The 15,009-nt window shown below is 43.8% G+C and overlaps 1 protein-coding gene across 4 annotated transcripts in view; it reads left to right on the top strand.

Moving 5' to 3' along the window:
* PLS1 (plastin 1) overlaps positions 1–15,009 on the top strand; it is a 179,094-nt gene that overhangs the window by 104,298 nt on the left and 59,787 nt on the right. For 3 of the 4 annotated variants that reach the window (XM_075338598.1, XM_075338597.1, XM_075338600.1), the window contains exon 3: positions 12,417–12,580. In XM_075338598.1, the coding sequence (XP_075194713.1) occupies positions 12,417–12,580 (164 nt within the window). Of the gene's footprint in view, positions 1–6,730; positions 6,799–12,416; positions 12,581–15,009 lie in introns of those variants that run through there. The other variant, XM_075338599.1, reaches the window with a different exon arrangement.

Raw genomic sequence — 15,009 nt, forward strand, 5'->3', positions numbered from 1 at the left:
GCAGAGATCCTGATTCCAGTGTTGTCACTTACTGGGCTGCTTAGTGTAGTTTTGATAACATCACTGTTTAATCAGCAGTAGTTATCATTACAGGACTACTTGGTGTGCTGCAGGTAGTCCAGCATATTCATGAGCTTTGTATAACTGCGAGATCTGCAGCAGAGAAAATGACAGCAAACAGCTCAGTAAGTGACACATTGCTGGAATCAGGGGCTCTGTCTCTACATTAAGCTGCTCTCAGATGGGGGAGAAAAACCTGGTGACAGATTCCCTATACGTAATCCAAATAGATCTCCGGCACGCCAATGAAAGAAAGAAAACAATGTCTGGGTATCTTTGATGTTTTTTATTGTGAAAATAGTCTTATCTCTGTCTCAACGTTTCGGTCACACTTCGACCTTTATCGAGAGAATTTATCAGACTAAGCAATAAGGGAATCAATGTATGAATAGTACCAAAAAGGAGCGATGTAGGTCACCACTTAAATGGAGAGAGAATGGTTGGTACGTGTGAGCAAATCTGTAAAAAGCAGTGGAGAGAACAACTACTCGTATAGGAGTCCTTGCTAAAGGTAGTGTTGGAGTAGCAGGAGTTATCCTGATTGCCAGTACCAGTGTCCTATATTCATTGCGGACTCAAAGTGGAATAACTTGTGTGAGGACAATGCCCTGTGCGGTAGGCTATTCCCAAAGGGTTACTTGGAAATGAAACGGTCAAATTGACCCATAGGAAGCATAGGGGACCTGCGTCCAGTAGGAGTTGTGGCTGGCTGCTGCAAGGACTCCTATACGAGTAGTTGTTCTCTCCACTGCTTTTTACAGATTTGCTCACACGTACCAACCATTCTCTCTCCATTTAAGTGGTGACCTACATCGCTCCTTTTTGGTACTATTCATACATTGATTCCCTTATTGCTTAGTCTGATAAATTCTCTCGATAAAGGTCGAAGTGTGACCGAAACGTTGAGACAGAGATAAGACTATTTTCACAATAAAAAACATCAAAGATACCCAGACATTGTTTTCTTTCTTTCATTGGAGTGCCGGAGATCTATTTGGATTACAGTTTGTTTGTTTCTTCAGAGCACCCGAATATATCTAGTGAGCCAGGTCTATACGATATATTAGATTCCCTATACGGGCACCATTGCAGTGTTTGCTGCAGCAGACCAAATAAGAGGGAAGTCTTGGGAGACGCAGGACAATGTGTTGCTAAGAGCGATGACATTTTACTTTTACTCCCAAAATGCCAATTAATCTGCAGACACATTTATATAGGGGACGTCGCTCTGGCATGTACAGTTTTAACTTAATATTTTATTATATATATGAAGACTGTTCTGTCCCCCCTGGTGCGGCCGATGTCTTGGTGCAGATGTGCACCGTCCTATTTGCATATTAAAGACAGTCCCTCATCCTTAGGTGAGTCAGTGCTGTCTAAAATCACTTAGCATTTCTGCACGTGTCCTGACACTGGAGGAGCAGAGTAGCACTCCAAGTGTCAGTGTGGGTGCGCCTGCAGTGTGACTGCAGTGTCCGCGTGGGTGCGCCTGCAGTGTGACTGCAGTGTCCGCGTGGGTGCGTCTGCAGTGTGACTGCAGTGTCCGCATGCAATGTGACTGCAGTGTCCGCGTGGGTGCGCCTGCAATGTGACTGCAGTGTCCGCGTGGGTGCGCCTGTAATGTGACTGCAGTGTCCGCGTGGGTGCGCCTGCAATGTGACTGCAGTGTCCGCGTGGGTGCGCCTGCAATGTGACTGCAGTGTCCGCGTGGGTGCGCCTGCAATGTGACTGCAGTGTCCGCGTGGGTGCGCCTGCAATGTAACTGCAGTGTCCGCGTGGGTGCGCCTGCAATGTGACTGCAGTGTCCGCGTGGGTGTGCATGCAATGTGATGCAGGTACGTTCTGACAATTGGTTGCTGCCTGTATTTGACTGCCGATTCAATGAGGAAGGTTGTTGAAGTGAGCAGACAGCACATCACAGCGCCGTGTCCCCCTCCTCACTGTGCTCCTCCTGTGTTGTGTGCACACCCGCACTGACGCTTGGAGTGTGCCGCTGTGCTCCTCCTGTGTTGGATGCACACATGCACTGACGCTTGGAGTGTGCCGCTGTGCTCCTTCTGTGTTGTGTGCACACCCGCACTGACGCTTGGCGTGTGCCGCTGTGCTCCTCCTGTGTTGTGTGCACACCTGCACTGACGCTTGGAGTGTGCCGCAGTGTTGGGTGCGGTGCAGTCAGGAGATCTGGTGTTACGGTGCTCACTCTCACCAATGGATCACTATTAATCAAGACAAAGGCCTGGCTGGTATTTTCCTATATTAGGTGGTAATGGTGCACCAGGCTTAGGCTGCGCAGAAATGTCCTCATTTTCATATCAAATGTGGCTTTTTCAGTGAACATTAAAGGGAACCTGTTACACCCGTTTTCAATTTTAAACTGCCCCCCCTCTTTTTAGTGACGCAACGTTAAGTGATGCACATTTTCTGACTAACAAGACAATGGAGCAGTTTAATATTAAAGGTCGTGACAAGTTCCTTTTAAGCTGAACTATATATGGGTGGGATTATTTCTCCACAGATCATGTCCCCCATATAAATATTTCCGCAGTCTAGGTGTCATTTTGGGGTGACAGATTCCCTTTAAGTCAGCTTAAAAATCATCTCACCTGACGAATGAAAGTGTTTTGCTCGTGCATCGGGTGATGGACACTGTTTAGATAAATCAGTTTCCCATCTTTGGCTGCAGTGTGAATGCTGCTTTTAAAGGGGTTTTCTCACATTGGGAACTTACCCCCTATCCTTGGGATGGGGAATAACTTTCCAATCGCTGGGGGTCCGACTACCGTGGCCCCGAGTGTTTCCCAGAACCAGAACATGCAGACAGAATGGATTCCAGGAGTAAAATTTCATAGTCCTGTCTCCTGAGCTGTGCACTTAAGAGGTCTTTTGAGCAATTGGTGGGGATCTCAAGTCCCACCCCATGATGCCCCTTCTCCCTACTGAGCCCACCTCTGCCCTACTAATCTCCTCAGAATTAATGGACCTAAACCTATAAGATCTCATCCAAAACTTAAGTCTACTGCCTGGGACTAATCAGTATTGTGGTTCTTATATGGTCCACAGTCTAATGATGGCTGGTAACAACTACCAGCATCTCTTTACCATTGTTAAGGACATACTGAGAGTTGTACGTTAATGCAATACATAGATGTATATGGGTCTAACCTGACACTGCACTTGATTGCTGTGTGAAGTTGGCAATATATTCATGTACTGATGGTGGTTTTGGCGATGTATTGTCTTCAGGGTGGGTTTGGTGATGTATTATTGTGTTTAGGGTGGTTTTGGTGATATTACTGTATTGACAGTAGTTCTGTTGATGTATTACTGTACTAACTGTGGTTTTGCTTACGTATTTTAGTATGCAGTGTGGTTTTAGTTATGTATTACTGTACTGATGGTGGTTCTGGTGATAGTCATGTGGCTGTTGTAATCTTTACCTTATCAGTCTTGATCCTAAAACATAGGGTCAGTGTGCTGGACTAAAAATACAGCTATCTGCATGTCTGTCAGCCGAATAAGTAATAGACTAAAGCCCCCATACACTATAGTCTGATTTTTAGGCCGGCAGCTATCTTGCTCGGCTCTCCCATATACAGGAGCACTCATTCTGCCAAGTGTTTCTGTGTTCTTTATTAGAGCCGCTGCTGGACATCTCCGACAGCAGCTTATCATTTAGAGGATAATAGGATCTACACTCCGTAATTGGACATTCTGGATCCTTATTCCCCTGACAATCAGAATTGAGAGCCCCTGTTCACATTGGGCTATCAGCAGAACCTGTCGATATTGGCGGGTTTAGACAACTTTAGGTTAATGTGTATGGAGGTCTTAACTACTATCTGAAGGCTCTGGGCTCTATCAGGGAATGTGCACACGTCTTGTAGTGGTCTGTGAACCCCCGGAATTATTCAGACAGAAAACACTTTAGGACAGTCATCATTTTATCCTGAAGCAAATATTTATTTTTTTTGCTGTGGCTTCTTGGTTGTTTTTTCCAACATCTTTTAGCTACTGGATTTTATTTATTTTTTTAAATGAACTAGTAAGCGGCATCCAAGCAGAAGCCGCCATATAATGGCCGGTCACAACTAGTAAGCGGCATCCAAGCAGCAGGCGCCATATAATGGACCGGTCACTGTCAGCCGCTTCATGTCTGAGGAAACCTGACGCGCTTAAAAAAACTCCAAAGACTGAACATATGGACAGCAAGTCATTTTACACTGCAGTGTATGAGTTCATTTCTTTAATATTTAGAGTTTGGGTTTTTTGGGCGGGTTATAGGGCGGATCTGTCTGAAAAAAAAAAAAAAAAAATGCTGTGTGCACATACCCGTAATCTGACTGATCAGAAGGGGGCGCCACCACTGACAGTGCCTAGGGCAGCAAAAACCCCAAATACGGCCCTGTGTGTAGGGTCAGACTCCAATTTAATCAGTTTCATTCCACCATCAACTTAACACTCAAGTACTCCTGCACTGAAATCAACTTTTTGAACACCATTATCAAGCTACAGAACAATGAAATAGAGTCATCCCTGTACCAGAAGCCAATTGACCGTCCAACATACCTGAAATGGGACAGTTTTCATCCAACAGACATAAAAAACATAAAAAACTCTATAGTGTACGGTAAGGCCATCAGGTACAATCTGATATGTTCCAACTCTCCAGATAGAGACAATCACCTTGAGGGCCTCAGAAAGACCTTTTTGAATCAAGGCAACCACCCAAGAACAATTGAAAACCAGATTACAAGAAGAAAACAACTGGGTACCTCTTGTGATCACCTAGAATCCAAATCTGGAGGTGTTAAGAGGAGCTGCACGGAAAATATTTTTCCAGACCCCCCCACTTCTGTGTTATAGACAGCCCCCGAATCTAAGAAGCATCATTGTTAGATGCTCCCTGGCCTCTCCTACAACAACAGGAACATTTCCCTGCAACCAGAAAAAATGTAAGACTTGTCCATTTATATTGACAACGGACAAGATAAAGATTCCCAGATCACATCAAAACTACAAGATCCCAGGTACCTTCAGCTGCACCACAACCAATGTGGTGTACTTAATTATATGTACCAAATGTCCAACTGGGGGTCTGTATGTAGGGGAGACAGGACAACAGCTCAGGACAGGGATGCATTCTCATTGCCACACAATTTAAGAAAAAAGGATAGATCTACCTGTGGCCCAACATTTTTGTAACCCAGACCACTGCATCATGAACATAAAATTGCTGGTATTGAAAGGAAATTTCAAATCCCAGAAAGATAGGAGACTATGAAAGTACAAACTTATGATGACCTTTGAAACATTCAGAGCAGGAATGAATGTGTCACGTGGATTTATGTCTTTTTACATCAATTAAGGAATGTGCTCCTCAGAACATCTGGGGGCATCACAGCTCTGAACCTGACCCCAATAATAGGACAATAAAACTTTCACACTCCTTATCTATGATCTGCTCCAATATTTACTGCCGAAACTGATTGTCCCCTTGACATACTGATAGTTCTGCTTCACATAACTTGTCTTATTTACTTCTCTATTCTATGTCCTGTTGTGTATAAATATGTGACTCTTCAGATTTTGTGTTATACCATGTCTGATGAAGAGACCTGAGTAGTCTCGAAAGTTTGCTATTATTACCATCTTTACTGTTCCTATACTAATTAGGAACGGACCCTGAAAACTCATCTGTTCAGAAATGCCTATAATCTACAATGACGCCACTGCCCCACCATCGTGCGGAGCTGCCGCCCCACCACCGTGCGGAGCTGCCGCCCCACCACCGTGCGGAGCTGCCGCCCCAACACCGTGCGGAGCTGCCGCCCCACCACCGTGCGGAGCTGCCGCCCCACCACCGTGCGGAGCTGCCGACCCACCACCGTGCGGAGCTGCCGACCCACCACCGTGCGGAGCTGCCGACCCACCACCGTGCGGAGCTGCCGCCCAACCTACACCCCACCTACTGTCTCCTCCCCAAAATCCTTTAGGATGTAAGCCCGCAAGGGCAGGGCCCTCTTCCCTCTGTGCTAGTCTGTCTATTGTAACTTGTATATGTATTCTGTATGTAACCCCCTCATGTACAGCACCATGGAATCAATGGTGCTCTATAAATAAACAATAATAAAAATAATAATAATAACTTGAATAGTCACAGAGGCATTAGTTCCCCAGACTAGTCGGCCCTCTTTCCATGCTATCACACCCCTGTGGGAGTAATACATAATTTTTAAGAGCTGGTGTCACCAACAGATCCTGTAAATCTCCCGTATGCAATCAGCTTATTCGATACCCCTAGATGAATTCCTTATGCACTTATGAGAGGGTGAGAGTGTAATAATGACCTTTACCCACTGTGAAATGCTTTACTTTTCATTGTATGCATTTTTACTGACCAGCCACAAGAGGCCGCTGTTTTGCATCTGCATTTGACTGTTTGTTTACTATAGCAACATCTCAACAGACTTCGGCTGTGGACTGAGAGACCTGAGGAGGTGCTGTGTATGAGCTGAAGGGAAAGTGAGAGGTGTGAGTAACAGAAAGGAGGTGCCACAGAAACACTTAAGTGACTTGGGAAAAGATTTGTGTTTGAGTTTAGCGAGGAGAACCGCGATGCGTGTTAGCAGCTACCTGTGCTGGAGATCACCATTCTTCAGTTGCTGGCTATACTGGTCACCATGAGAGGATCTCCAAGTCTCTGGTCATGGCAACTGGACACAATAGTTCCCGGATACGGTAGGCTGGGCCCAGGTCTGCGTGCACGCTACACTTTATGTTTTGGTCCCAAAACACCTATCTGTTCTGGTTAGGCTGGCTATATATACACACAGTAAGACTTGCCCACTCTGCTGTGTCAGTTTACAGTTACATTTAAAAGCTTAACCCCTTCACGACCTTGGACGGATCTATCCGTCAAGGATCGTGTCCCGTTAAGCCCCGCCCCCTGCCGCGGGCAGGCGGTGACGGTCGTCACACATATCAGCTGTTTTCAACAGCTGACGTGTGCCTGTATGTTGCGAGTGGAATCGCTTCCACTCGCAACATTTAACCCCTTAAATCTCGCTGCCAAAGTCTGGCAGCGAGATCTATATGCACGCGGCCATGTTTTTTACTTACCGCCGCCCCCACTGGAAGTCACGTGAGTGATCACGTGACGTTCGGTGGTTGCCATCGTAGCACAGGGTCATGTGATGACGTCTGCAGCTACGAAGTTTCACTTTCGATTTTCCTCGGCACGGAGCAGAGGGAAACGGGAAGTGACTGAATCTGCTGTTTACAGCTGTATAGCTGTGATCAGCAGATAGATAACAGCGATCGGATTGCTGATCGCTATTGCCCCCTAGGGGGACTAGTAAAATAAAAAAAAAGTAAAAAAAAAGTTTTAAAAAATAAAAAAAAAACAAAAAACCTAAAAGTTCAAATCACCCCCCTTTCACCCCATTGAAAATTAAAGGGTTAAAAAATAAATAAATATACACATATTTGGTATCGCCGCGTTCAGAAATGCCCGATCTATCAAAATATAAAATCAATTAATCTGATTGGAATTTTTTTGCCACTACGCCGTTTACCAAACGCCAAAATTACGTTTTTTGGTCGCCGCATGTTTTACGCAAAATGCAATAACAGGCAATCAAAACGTAGCATCTGCGCAAAAATGGTACCATTAAAAATGTTAGCTCGAGACGCAAAAAATAAGCTGCCACTGAGCCATAGATCCCGAAAAATGAGAACGCTACGTGTTTCGGAAAATGGCACAAAACGTACGCCACCTTTATTGGACAAACTTGTGAATTTTTTTAACCCCTTAGATACAAGTAAACCTATACACGTTTACTTGTATACAAGTAAACCTATACACAGGCATCACAACAACACATCAGTTTTACCATATAGTGAATACGGTGAATAAAACATCCCAAAAACTATTGTGCCATCACACTTTTTTTGCAGTTTTTCCACACTTGGAATTTTTTTGCTGTTTTCCAGTACAATATATGGTAAAACCTATGGTTTCATTTAAAAGTACAACTCGTCCCGCAAAAAACAAGCCCTCATATGGCAAGATTGATGGAATAATAAAAAAGTTACGGCTCTCGGAAGAAAAGGAGCAAAAAACAAAAACGGAAAGTGCCCGGGGGCTGAAGGGGTTAGAGAGACAGGGCCACATGTTTGCATTGACTGTTGCTCTAGAAGATTTCCAGGACTGTGTTGCTGAGCTGTGTGGTTTGTCTTCCCAATTTTACTATCTGCCTTCTCTGTGCGGCTTCAGCAATTAAGGGTATTCAGGGTGTTTATGGGATTTGTTTATGTTTAGGTAGATAAGTTGTAAGCGCTTGTGCTGCACCACTGGTAGGGTGTGTTCGCACACACACACACACACACACACACACACACACACACACAATTACTCCTGCTTCCCAGAGGGATCACCAGGTATTAGGTGACTGTTTAGATGGTTAGATAAAGGTTGGTGAGAAGGCGGCATAAATCGCCATTACAGATGGCGCAGCACAGGGTTGTCGGCCTTTGGCCTTGTAAATATATTGTTCTATTCTTTCTGTTTTATGCATATTTTTCTGTTTTGGTAAAGTAAGCCAATCATTTATCAATCCAGCTGCCTAAAGTCCCTTTTCTTGTGCGTGGTTTTGCTGTATACTGGGGAGCCCATGTAGCACCCAGGGGGCAGAGGTTTGTCAGCCACGGGGTGTCTCGTACCGAAGTTACTCGTCACTGGGCTGGTGTGATGATCTGGGATGTCGCGGTGGCCTGCCTGGCTTTGTGCCCCAAGGTGTACACCAATAAGGAGTAAAGATGATGGGGTAGTAGTAGGATGAATGTCGTGATGCCACCTGTGGTATTCGGCCAGAGATTTAGCTTCCGCTGCTGTCGCTGTCCTCCGGGGTGGATGGTAGTAGCAGTCACAGATGGTATCACTCCCCGCTGGTGGAGCGGGCCCCGGGGTGGATGATGAGGGGAGTAGTGATGGCATTTGGCACCGATGCGCGGGGCGGCGGTGCCGGTAATAAGAGTCCGAGTCAGTGGCTGCTATTCCAGGTGTTTTTACTCACTCTTTGTGCTGCTCGCCCGGATAGTGCTGGTCACCCACTGTGGTCGGCTCCATCGACCCCAGGTAAGTTAGAAGAAGTCACCGGTGTTTGAAAGAAGAAGAAAGTCCCTTTTCAGAGTTGCCCTTCCTACTGTTAGAGACCTAGCTGATTTCTCCGCTCCAAGTCGCAGGCCCCATCCAGAGGAGAGAAGAAAGTAATGAAGGTGTCGTGTCCCAGAACTGGTGTCCCGGTTAGACTGACTAGTGATTGTGTGAGTGTGCTCCTATTTCTATCCCAAGTGGAACCGCCCCCCAGGTGGTTGTCCTAGTGACCGGGACATTCCCATGCTTCATGATGGCCACCTCCCTGCCTACCCTAGTCCAGCTTCCTGGTGAGAAGGCTCCTAAGCTATATGTTAAGTGTGAATGTGAAACACCGGTGATTAACTCCCTCCTTACCTCGAGGTGAATACCGCAGCTTAAATGAGCTGCAATACTCTGTGGCGACTGAAGCCTCAGGGGTGCCACACCCACCCTGCACTTGACTTACACAGTGAAGTTTCCAATATAGGGTCACTTGTGAATCTGCATTCTAAATACCAAGTTACACCCCTTCCCATCCGATCCCCGCCATCTACGCAAATAGTAGTATACAACAACATATGGGGTACTGTCACATTTGTTAAAATTGCATAACAAATTGTCCTGTCCAATTTCTCCTGTTACCCTTTGTGTGAATTTAAATTTTGAGGCTAAAGTAACATTTTAAAGGAAAAACCCTATGTTTTTCGCTTTCACAGCCCAGTCTAATAAAATTCTTTGTAATTTGTGGGCTAAAAATACTCACCACACCAATAAATGAATGCATTATATGGTTTAGTTTTCCAATTGGCATCATATGTGGGTGTTTTTACATTTTTGGCATATCATCGGTTCAGCAAGTGTAACACCTTCTCCACATTTGCTTTCCAAAAATCAAATAGTGCTGTTCACTTTCTGTTCCCTACCATGTACCCAAACATTAGTTTTTGACCATGTATGGAGTATCACAGTGTTTGGAAGAAATTGCGTAACAAATTATGGGGTCCGTGTTCTCCTATTATCCATTGTCAAAATGGCACTTTTCCTCTAAAATGTTATTTTAGCCCAAAATGTAACTTACCTTTTCACATCTACATTTGAAAAAGTTATGTGAAACAACTGTGGGTTGAAAATGCTCAACACCCCTATATAAATTCCTTTATGTGTCTAGTTTACAAAATAGGGTCACATATGGGTGGGTTTCTGCTGTTTAGGTACCTTTTAGGGGCCCTGCAAATGCAACATGGTGTCTGCAATCTATTTCAGCCAAGTTTCCTTTCCAAAATTCACATATTGTTCCTTCCACTCCGAGCCCTCCTGTCCAAACAGAGGTTTTTGGCCACATATGGGATATCCCTGCGTTCATAAGAAATTGGATAACAAACTTGGGGCCAACGTTTTGGTGTTAGCTCTTGTAAAAGTGAGCAATTTGGTACTAAAGCAACAAAAAAAAAATGAAAATTTTGATTTATGTTAGAAAATTATGTGAAGTACCTGTGGGTTCAAAATGTTCACTATACCCCTGAAATCCTTGAGGGGTCTAGTTTCCACAATGTGGGCAGTTGTAGGGGTTTTTGCTGTTTAGGTACCTTAGGGACTCTGCAAATGCGATATGGTGCCCACAACCTATTACAGTCAAATTTGTATTCCAAAATTCAAATATTACTCCTTCTCTTAAGAAATGAGCCATTTGTCCAAACAGAGGTTTCTGATCACGTGTGGGATATCAGCACACTCAGAAGAAACTGGGTAACAATTTTTGGGGTCCATTCTGTCTTGCTACAGTGAACGCTGTGGGGTCATGCTCGACCAGTTTAAAGGGCTGGCAGCCAACAAAGTGTGTCTGCCCCGGCCGGAGCACTGTCTGTGGTCACTGGAAATCTGCCAGGGTGCCACAGGAAAGATAGTGACCGTGAGTCCCCCTGGCTGTCCAGGGCCACGGCACTTGCCCAGGTGCGCTGGATGCTGACATTGTCCCTGTTTGGTGCGATTTGAAGAAGGCGGTTGCAGCATGGAAACCCAAGACTATTACAATGTAACTTATGTAGAATGGGTTACAATTCCTTAGGAGCGCTGCCAGAAACTAGTGTCTGACTATGCAACAAATTTGCATCTGGTCATAACAGCCAAAGAAGCTCTACTCAGTAGTAAAGACACTTATCATGAAGGGGTTGAACAATTGAATAGTCATTAAAAGTGGCCTTTTGTGTTGAATTTGGGGAAACCATTTGTTACATAAGTTGTATTAAGCCAAATTTATTGTTCTTGTATAAATTATAAATGGTTTATTGCAAACAGCAGAAAGTCTAGCTTTCTGCTGTTTACCCCCCTATTTTGCACTGAGGGGGTAAATCATTTTGATTACAATTGTACATGTTTGCTTACCAAAGCTCTAAGTGCACCACATATTATGAGAACTCAGGTCCCATGCCCCCATATTCCAATACAGTTTTTGGAAGAACAATAAATGAGAGTTTGTACATGTAGCTTAAAGTTGTTGTGCACTACTAGACAATGCCAGTTTAATCAATTCTGGATCCCATAAACAATGAAAGCAGTGTGTACTCCGCTCCCGCAGCCGCTCCTGCGATATCTGCTCTATTGTTCCTGGCGGTGACGTGACATTGTTATGTCACACGCAGGCTGTGGCCAATGAGCAGTCACTACAATTTCATCACAGAGGACATCCACCCTCGGGATATTGATGAGCACTAGCCAAAGCTGGGTTATCCAATAGTGGACAACCCCATTAATAGGGTAGAATAGATCACTTTTTTAAATAAATAATATAGATTTTTGTATTTTAATTTATTTTATTCTCATTTAAAGCTTATTATGTTTTCCATTCTGTTAACCAGATTGTATCCTATTCTACCTGGCAACCTTCTGAAGTTGATTGAGTATATGGCTCTAAGGGGCAAAGGTTACAAAGCAAATTGCACGTTTTGTTTTATAATAGTAGTATAAGCTAAGAATGGAAACTATGTAATCAAATAGATATGTTTAACTTTTCAGAATTGTCAGCAACTATTAGTTGGAAATAAAGGGCAATATTTAATCAGATCCTTTCCCTTTATTTGGCCCCCATTCTTTTTATCCTTTTTACACTTTGTGTCTTTTTCCTTTTTTGTAAATTCTTTTTACTACAATGTGTTGTTTGGTGCTTTGGTTTTATTTAATGTCATTATTAGCACTAATACAACCGAGTCTTTTCTTCTTGCAGATGCTGACAATAGTGGATTCATTAATGACTATGAATTACAAGATTTGTTTAAAGAAGCCAACCTCCCCCTGCCTGGCTACCGAGTGCGGGAGATTATTGAGAAAGTATTTGCAGCAGCTGACCGCAATAAAGATGGGAAGATAGATTTTGAGGAGTTTGTTTTGGTGAGTAGTCTGCAAGTCGTAATTTAAAGGGGTTGTCCAGTACTAGGAACAGAGACAGAGCCGGTGTTGATTGGATGCATAGCTTGTGTGACTTAACCCCACGTAAGCCCAGCACGAGACCGGACACTACTGGAACCGCAATGGCCTAGAAGGTGAGTATAGGCTTTTTTATTTTACCTGGGGAAAACACATGGAATCAGGTTGTTCTAGTAGTGGACAACTCTTTTAATAAACAAAGACAATACATGAATAATACCTTATGTCAGACCTGGGAAGACTGCGGCCTTGAGGGCTATAGCTGTCCCTTTGCCTCTTCTGTTTGGCCCGTCGACACGGAAAGTCAAGAGATGTAAGATCAAATGCAACCCAGCAGTGCAGTCTTGCAGTGTGAACGTGACCTGTGATGCCTGACCCTTAGACATAGGCAAGGCATGCACATGACATTATAGAACTAAGGGAAAGAGAAGAGAGAAAATTGGAACAAGACAAAGAGAAGGAGAAAAAAAAGTAGGATTGTCAGAGATCATGGCAAGGATAGAGACCATAGGAGAAATCATAGTAAGGATCAAAGCCGATCAAGGTACGTCTTTGTTTATTATAGTTAAGACTGAATAACTGGATCATATGATTTATAAACTTTATAAAAGCAATAAATTATATGGGTTTGATTAGCTGCTACTGGTAAGAAGACATGTTTGTTCTGATAAGCCCTATCATAACATGTATTCGCAGTAGCAGCAAATCATCATTCTTTATTCTGTTCAATATTAAGCAATAAAATTAATATAATAAAAATAATAATAGTGATAATATAAAAACATTAAAATTGAACAGAATTAACTCCTCCACAATTTTCCCGTCCGCATTGCCATACCACGGCCTTTTTTTGTGGGTCGGGTTGTACTTTTGAAAGACACCATTCATATTATCATGTAATGCACTGGAAAGTGGGAAAAAAATTCCAAGTGCATTGAAATTGCAAACAATTTGCAGCTGCACAATGTTTTTTTATTATTTACTATATTCACTATAAAGTAAAACTGATCTGGCATTATGATTCTCCACGTCAGTAGGATTACACAGATACTAAACATTTATTATTTTTTTTTATTTAAGTGGTGAAAAAATAACTAGCATACATAAAGAGGTCTTTAGAATAAAGTATTTCTAAAGATCCTTTATGATATGCTAATGAAGCAAGGGACTAGTCACAAGGGCATTATATCCCCTGACTAGTTTTCCCTTTTAACATGTTAGCACACCCACAGGGACTTCTGATCATGCACACTGAGCCTAAACCCAGTGTCTGAGAGGCGGTGACAACGGACACCGGTACGCTCGTCACCGCTGATGATGCTGGGCAATTGGCTTTGAATAGCATGTTAGCACACCCTTGTGAGTGTGATAACATGCTAAGGGGGCGAACTAGTCAGGGGATATAACGCCTTTGTGACTAGTCACAGGCCTCATTAGCATATCATAAAGGATCTTTAGAAACAATTTTTCTAAAGATCTCTTCATGTGTGCTAGTATCTGCCAGGACAGTTAGGCAGGGATTAGAAATATCACCCAGAACTGTTCGTGGTTCTGAGTGCATATTGCACCTGACCGCTTCCCTTTAACATCATGTATGAAGATTATATAGCTCTTTCCTGTGCAGCTAATAAGGGGCGCATGTGGACTGCTGACCTTACCCCAGGTTTCAGACTTTGTATAACAAGTTAAGCTAAGCAAACAATGCTGACAGTCCTTCTGTCCTACAAGGGGTAGGAAGGAGAAGAAAAGTCCAGATCCTCTTGTCCTGTGATTGAGTGGTGTAACACAACAATTTGGTATATCTGTGCCTTCACACTCATCTCTGGTCCGCAGGGTGCCTTTGGTACAGATGTAAAATCTTTCAGAGTGGTTTAATGTACATGTAAAGTATTTATTGTTTATATGCTTCTTAGCAAAATTACGAGTAGATAAGATCAAAAGTATCAAGTTCATCATTTCTGAACTTTAAGGTACCTTCACACATAACGAGATCGCTAGCGAGATCGCAGCTGAGTCGCGGTTTCCGTGACGCAGTAGTGATCCCGTTAGCGATCTCGTTATGTGTGACACCTACCACCGATCAGGCCCCTGCTGTGAGATCTCTAGTCATTGCAGAATGGTCCAGGCCATTTTCTTCAAAGGCGATGTCTTGCTGGGCAGGACACATCGCTATGTTTGACACTGTGTGACAGGGTCACAGTGACTGCTGAGATCGTTATACAGATCGCTACTGCGACCTGTATTGTTCCTGCATCGCTGGTAAGATCTGAGTGTGTGACATCTTACCTGCGATCCCTATCAGGTCGCATCGTTTTCGGGATCGCTGGTAAGTCGTTCTGTGTGACTGGGCCTTTAGGGTACCTTCACACTTAGCGATGCAGCAGCGATCCGAC

Source organism: Anomaloglossus baeobatrachus, chromosome 3 (genome assembly GCF_048569485.1).
Source record: "Anomaloglossus baeobatrachus isolate aAnoBae1 chromosome 3, aAnoBae1.hap1, whole genome shotgun sequence".
NCBI lineage: Eukaryota > Metazoa > Chordata > Amphibia > Anura > Aromobatidae > Anomaloglossus > Anomaloglossus baeobatrachus.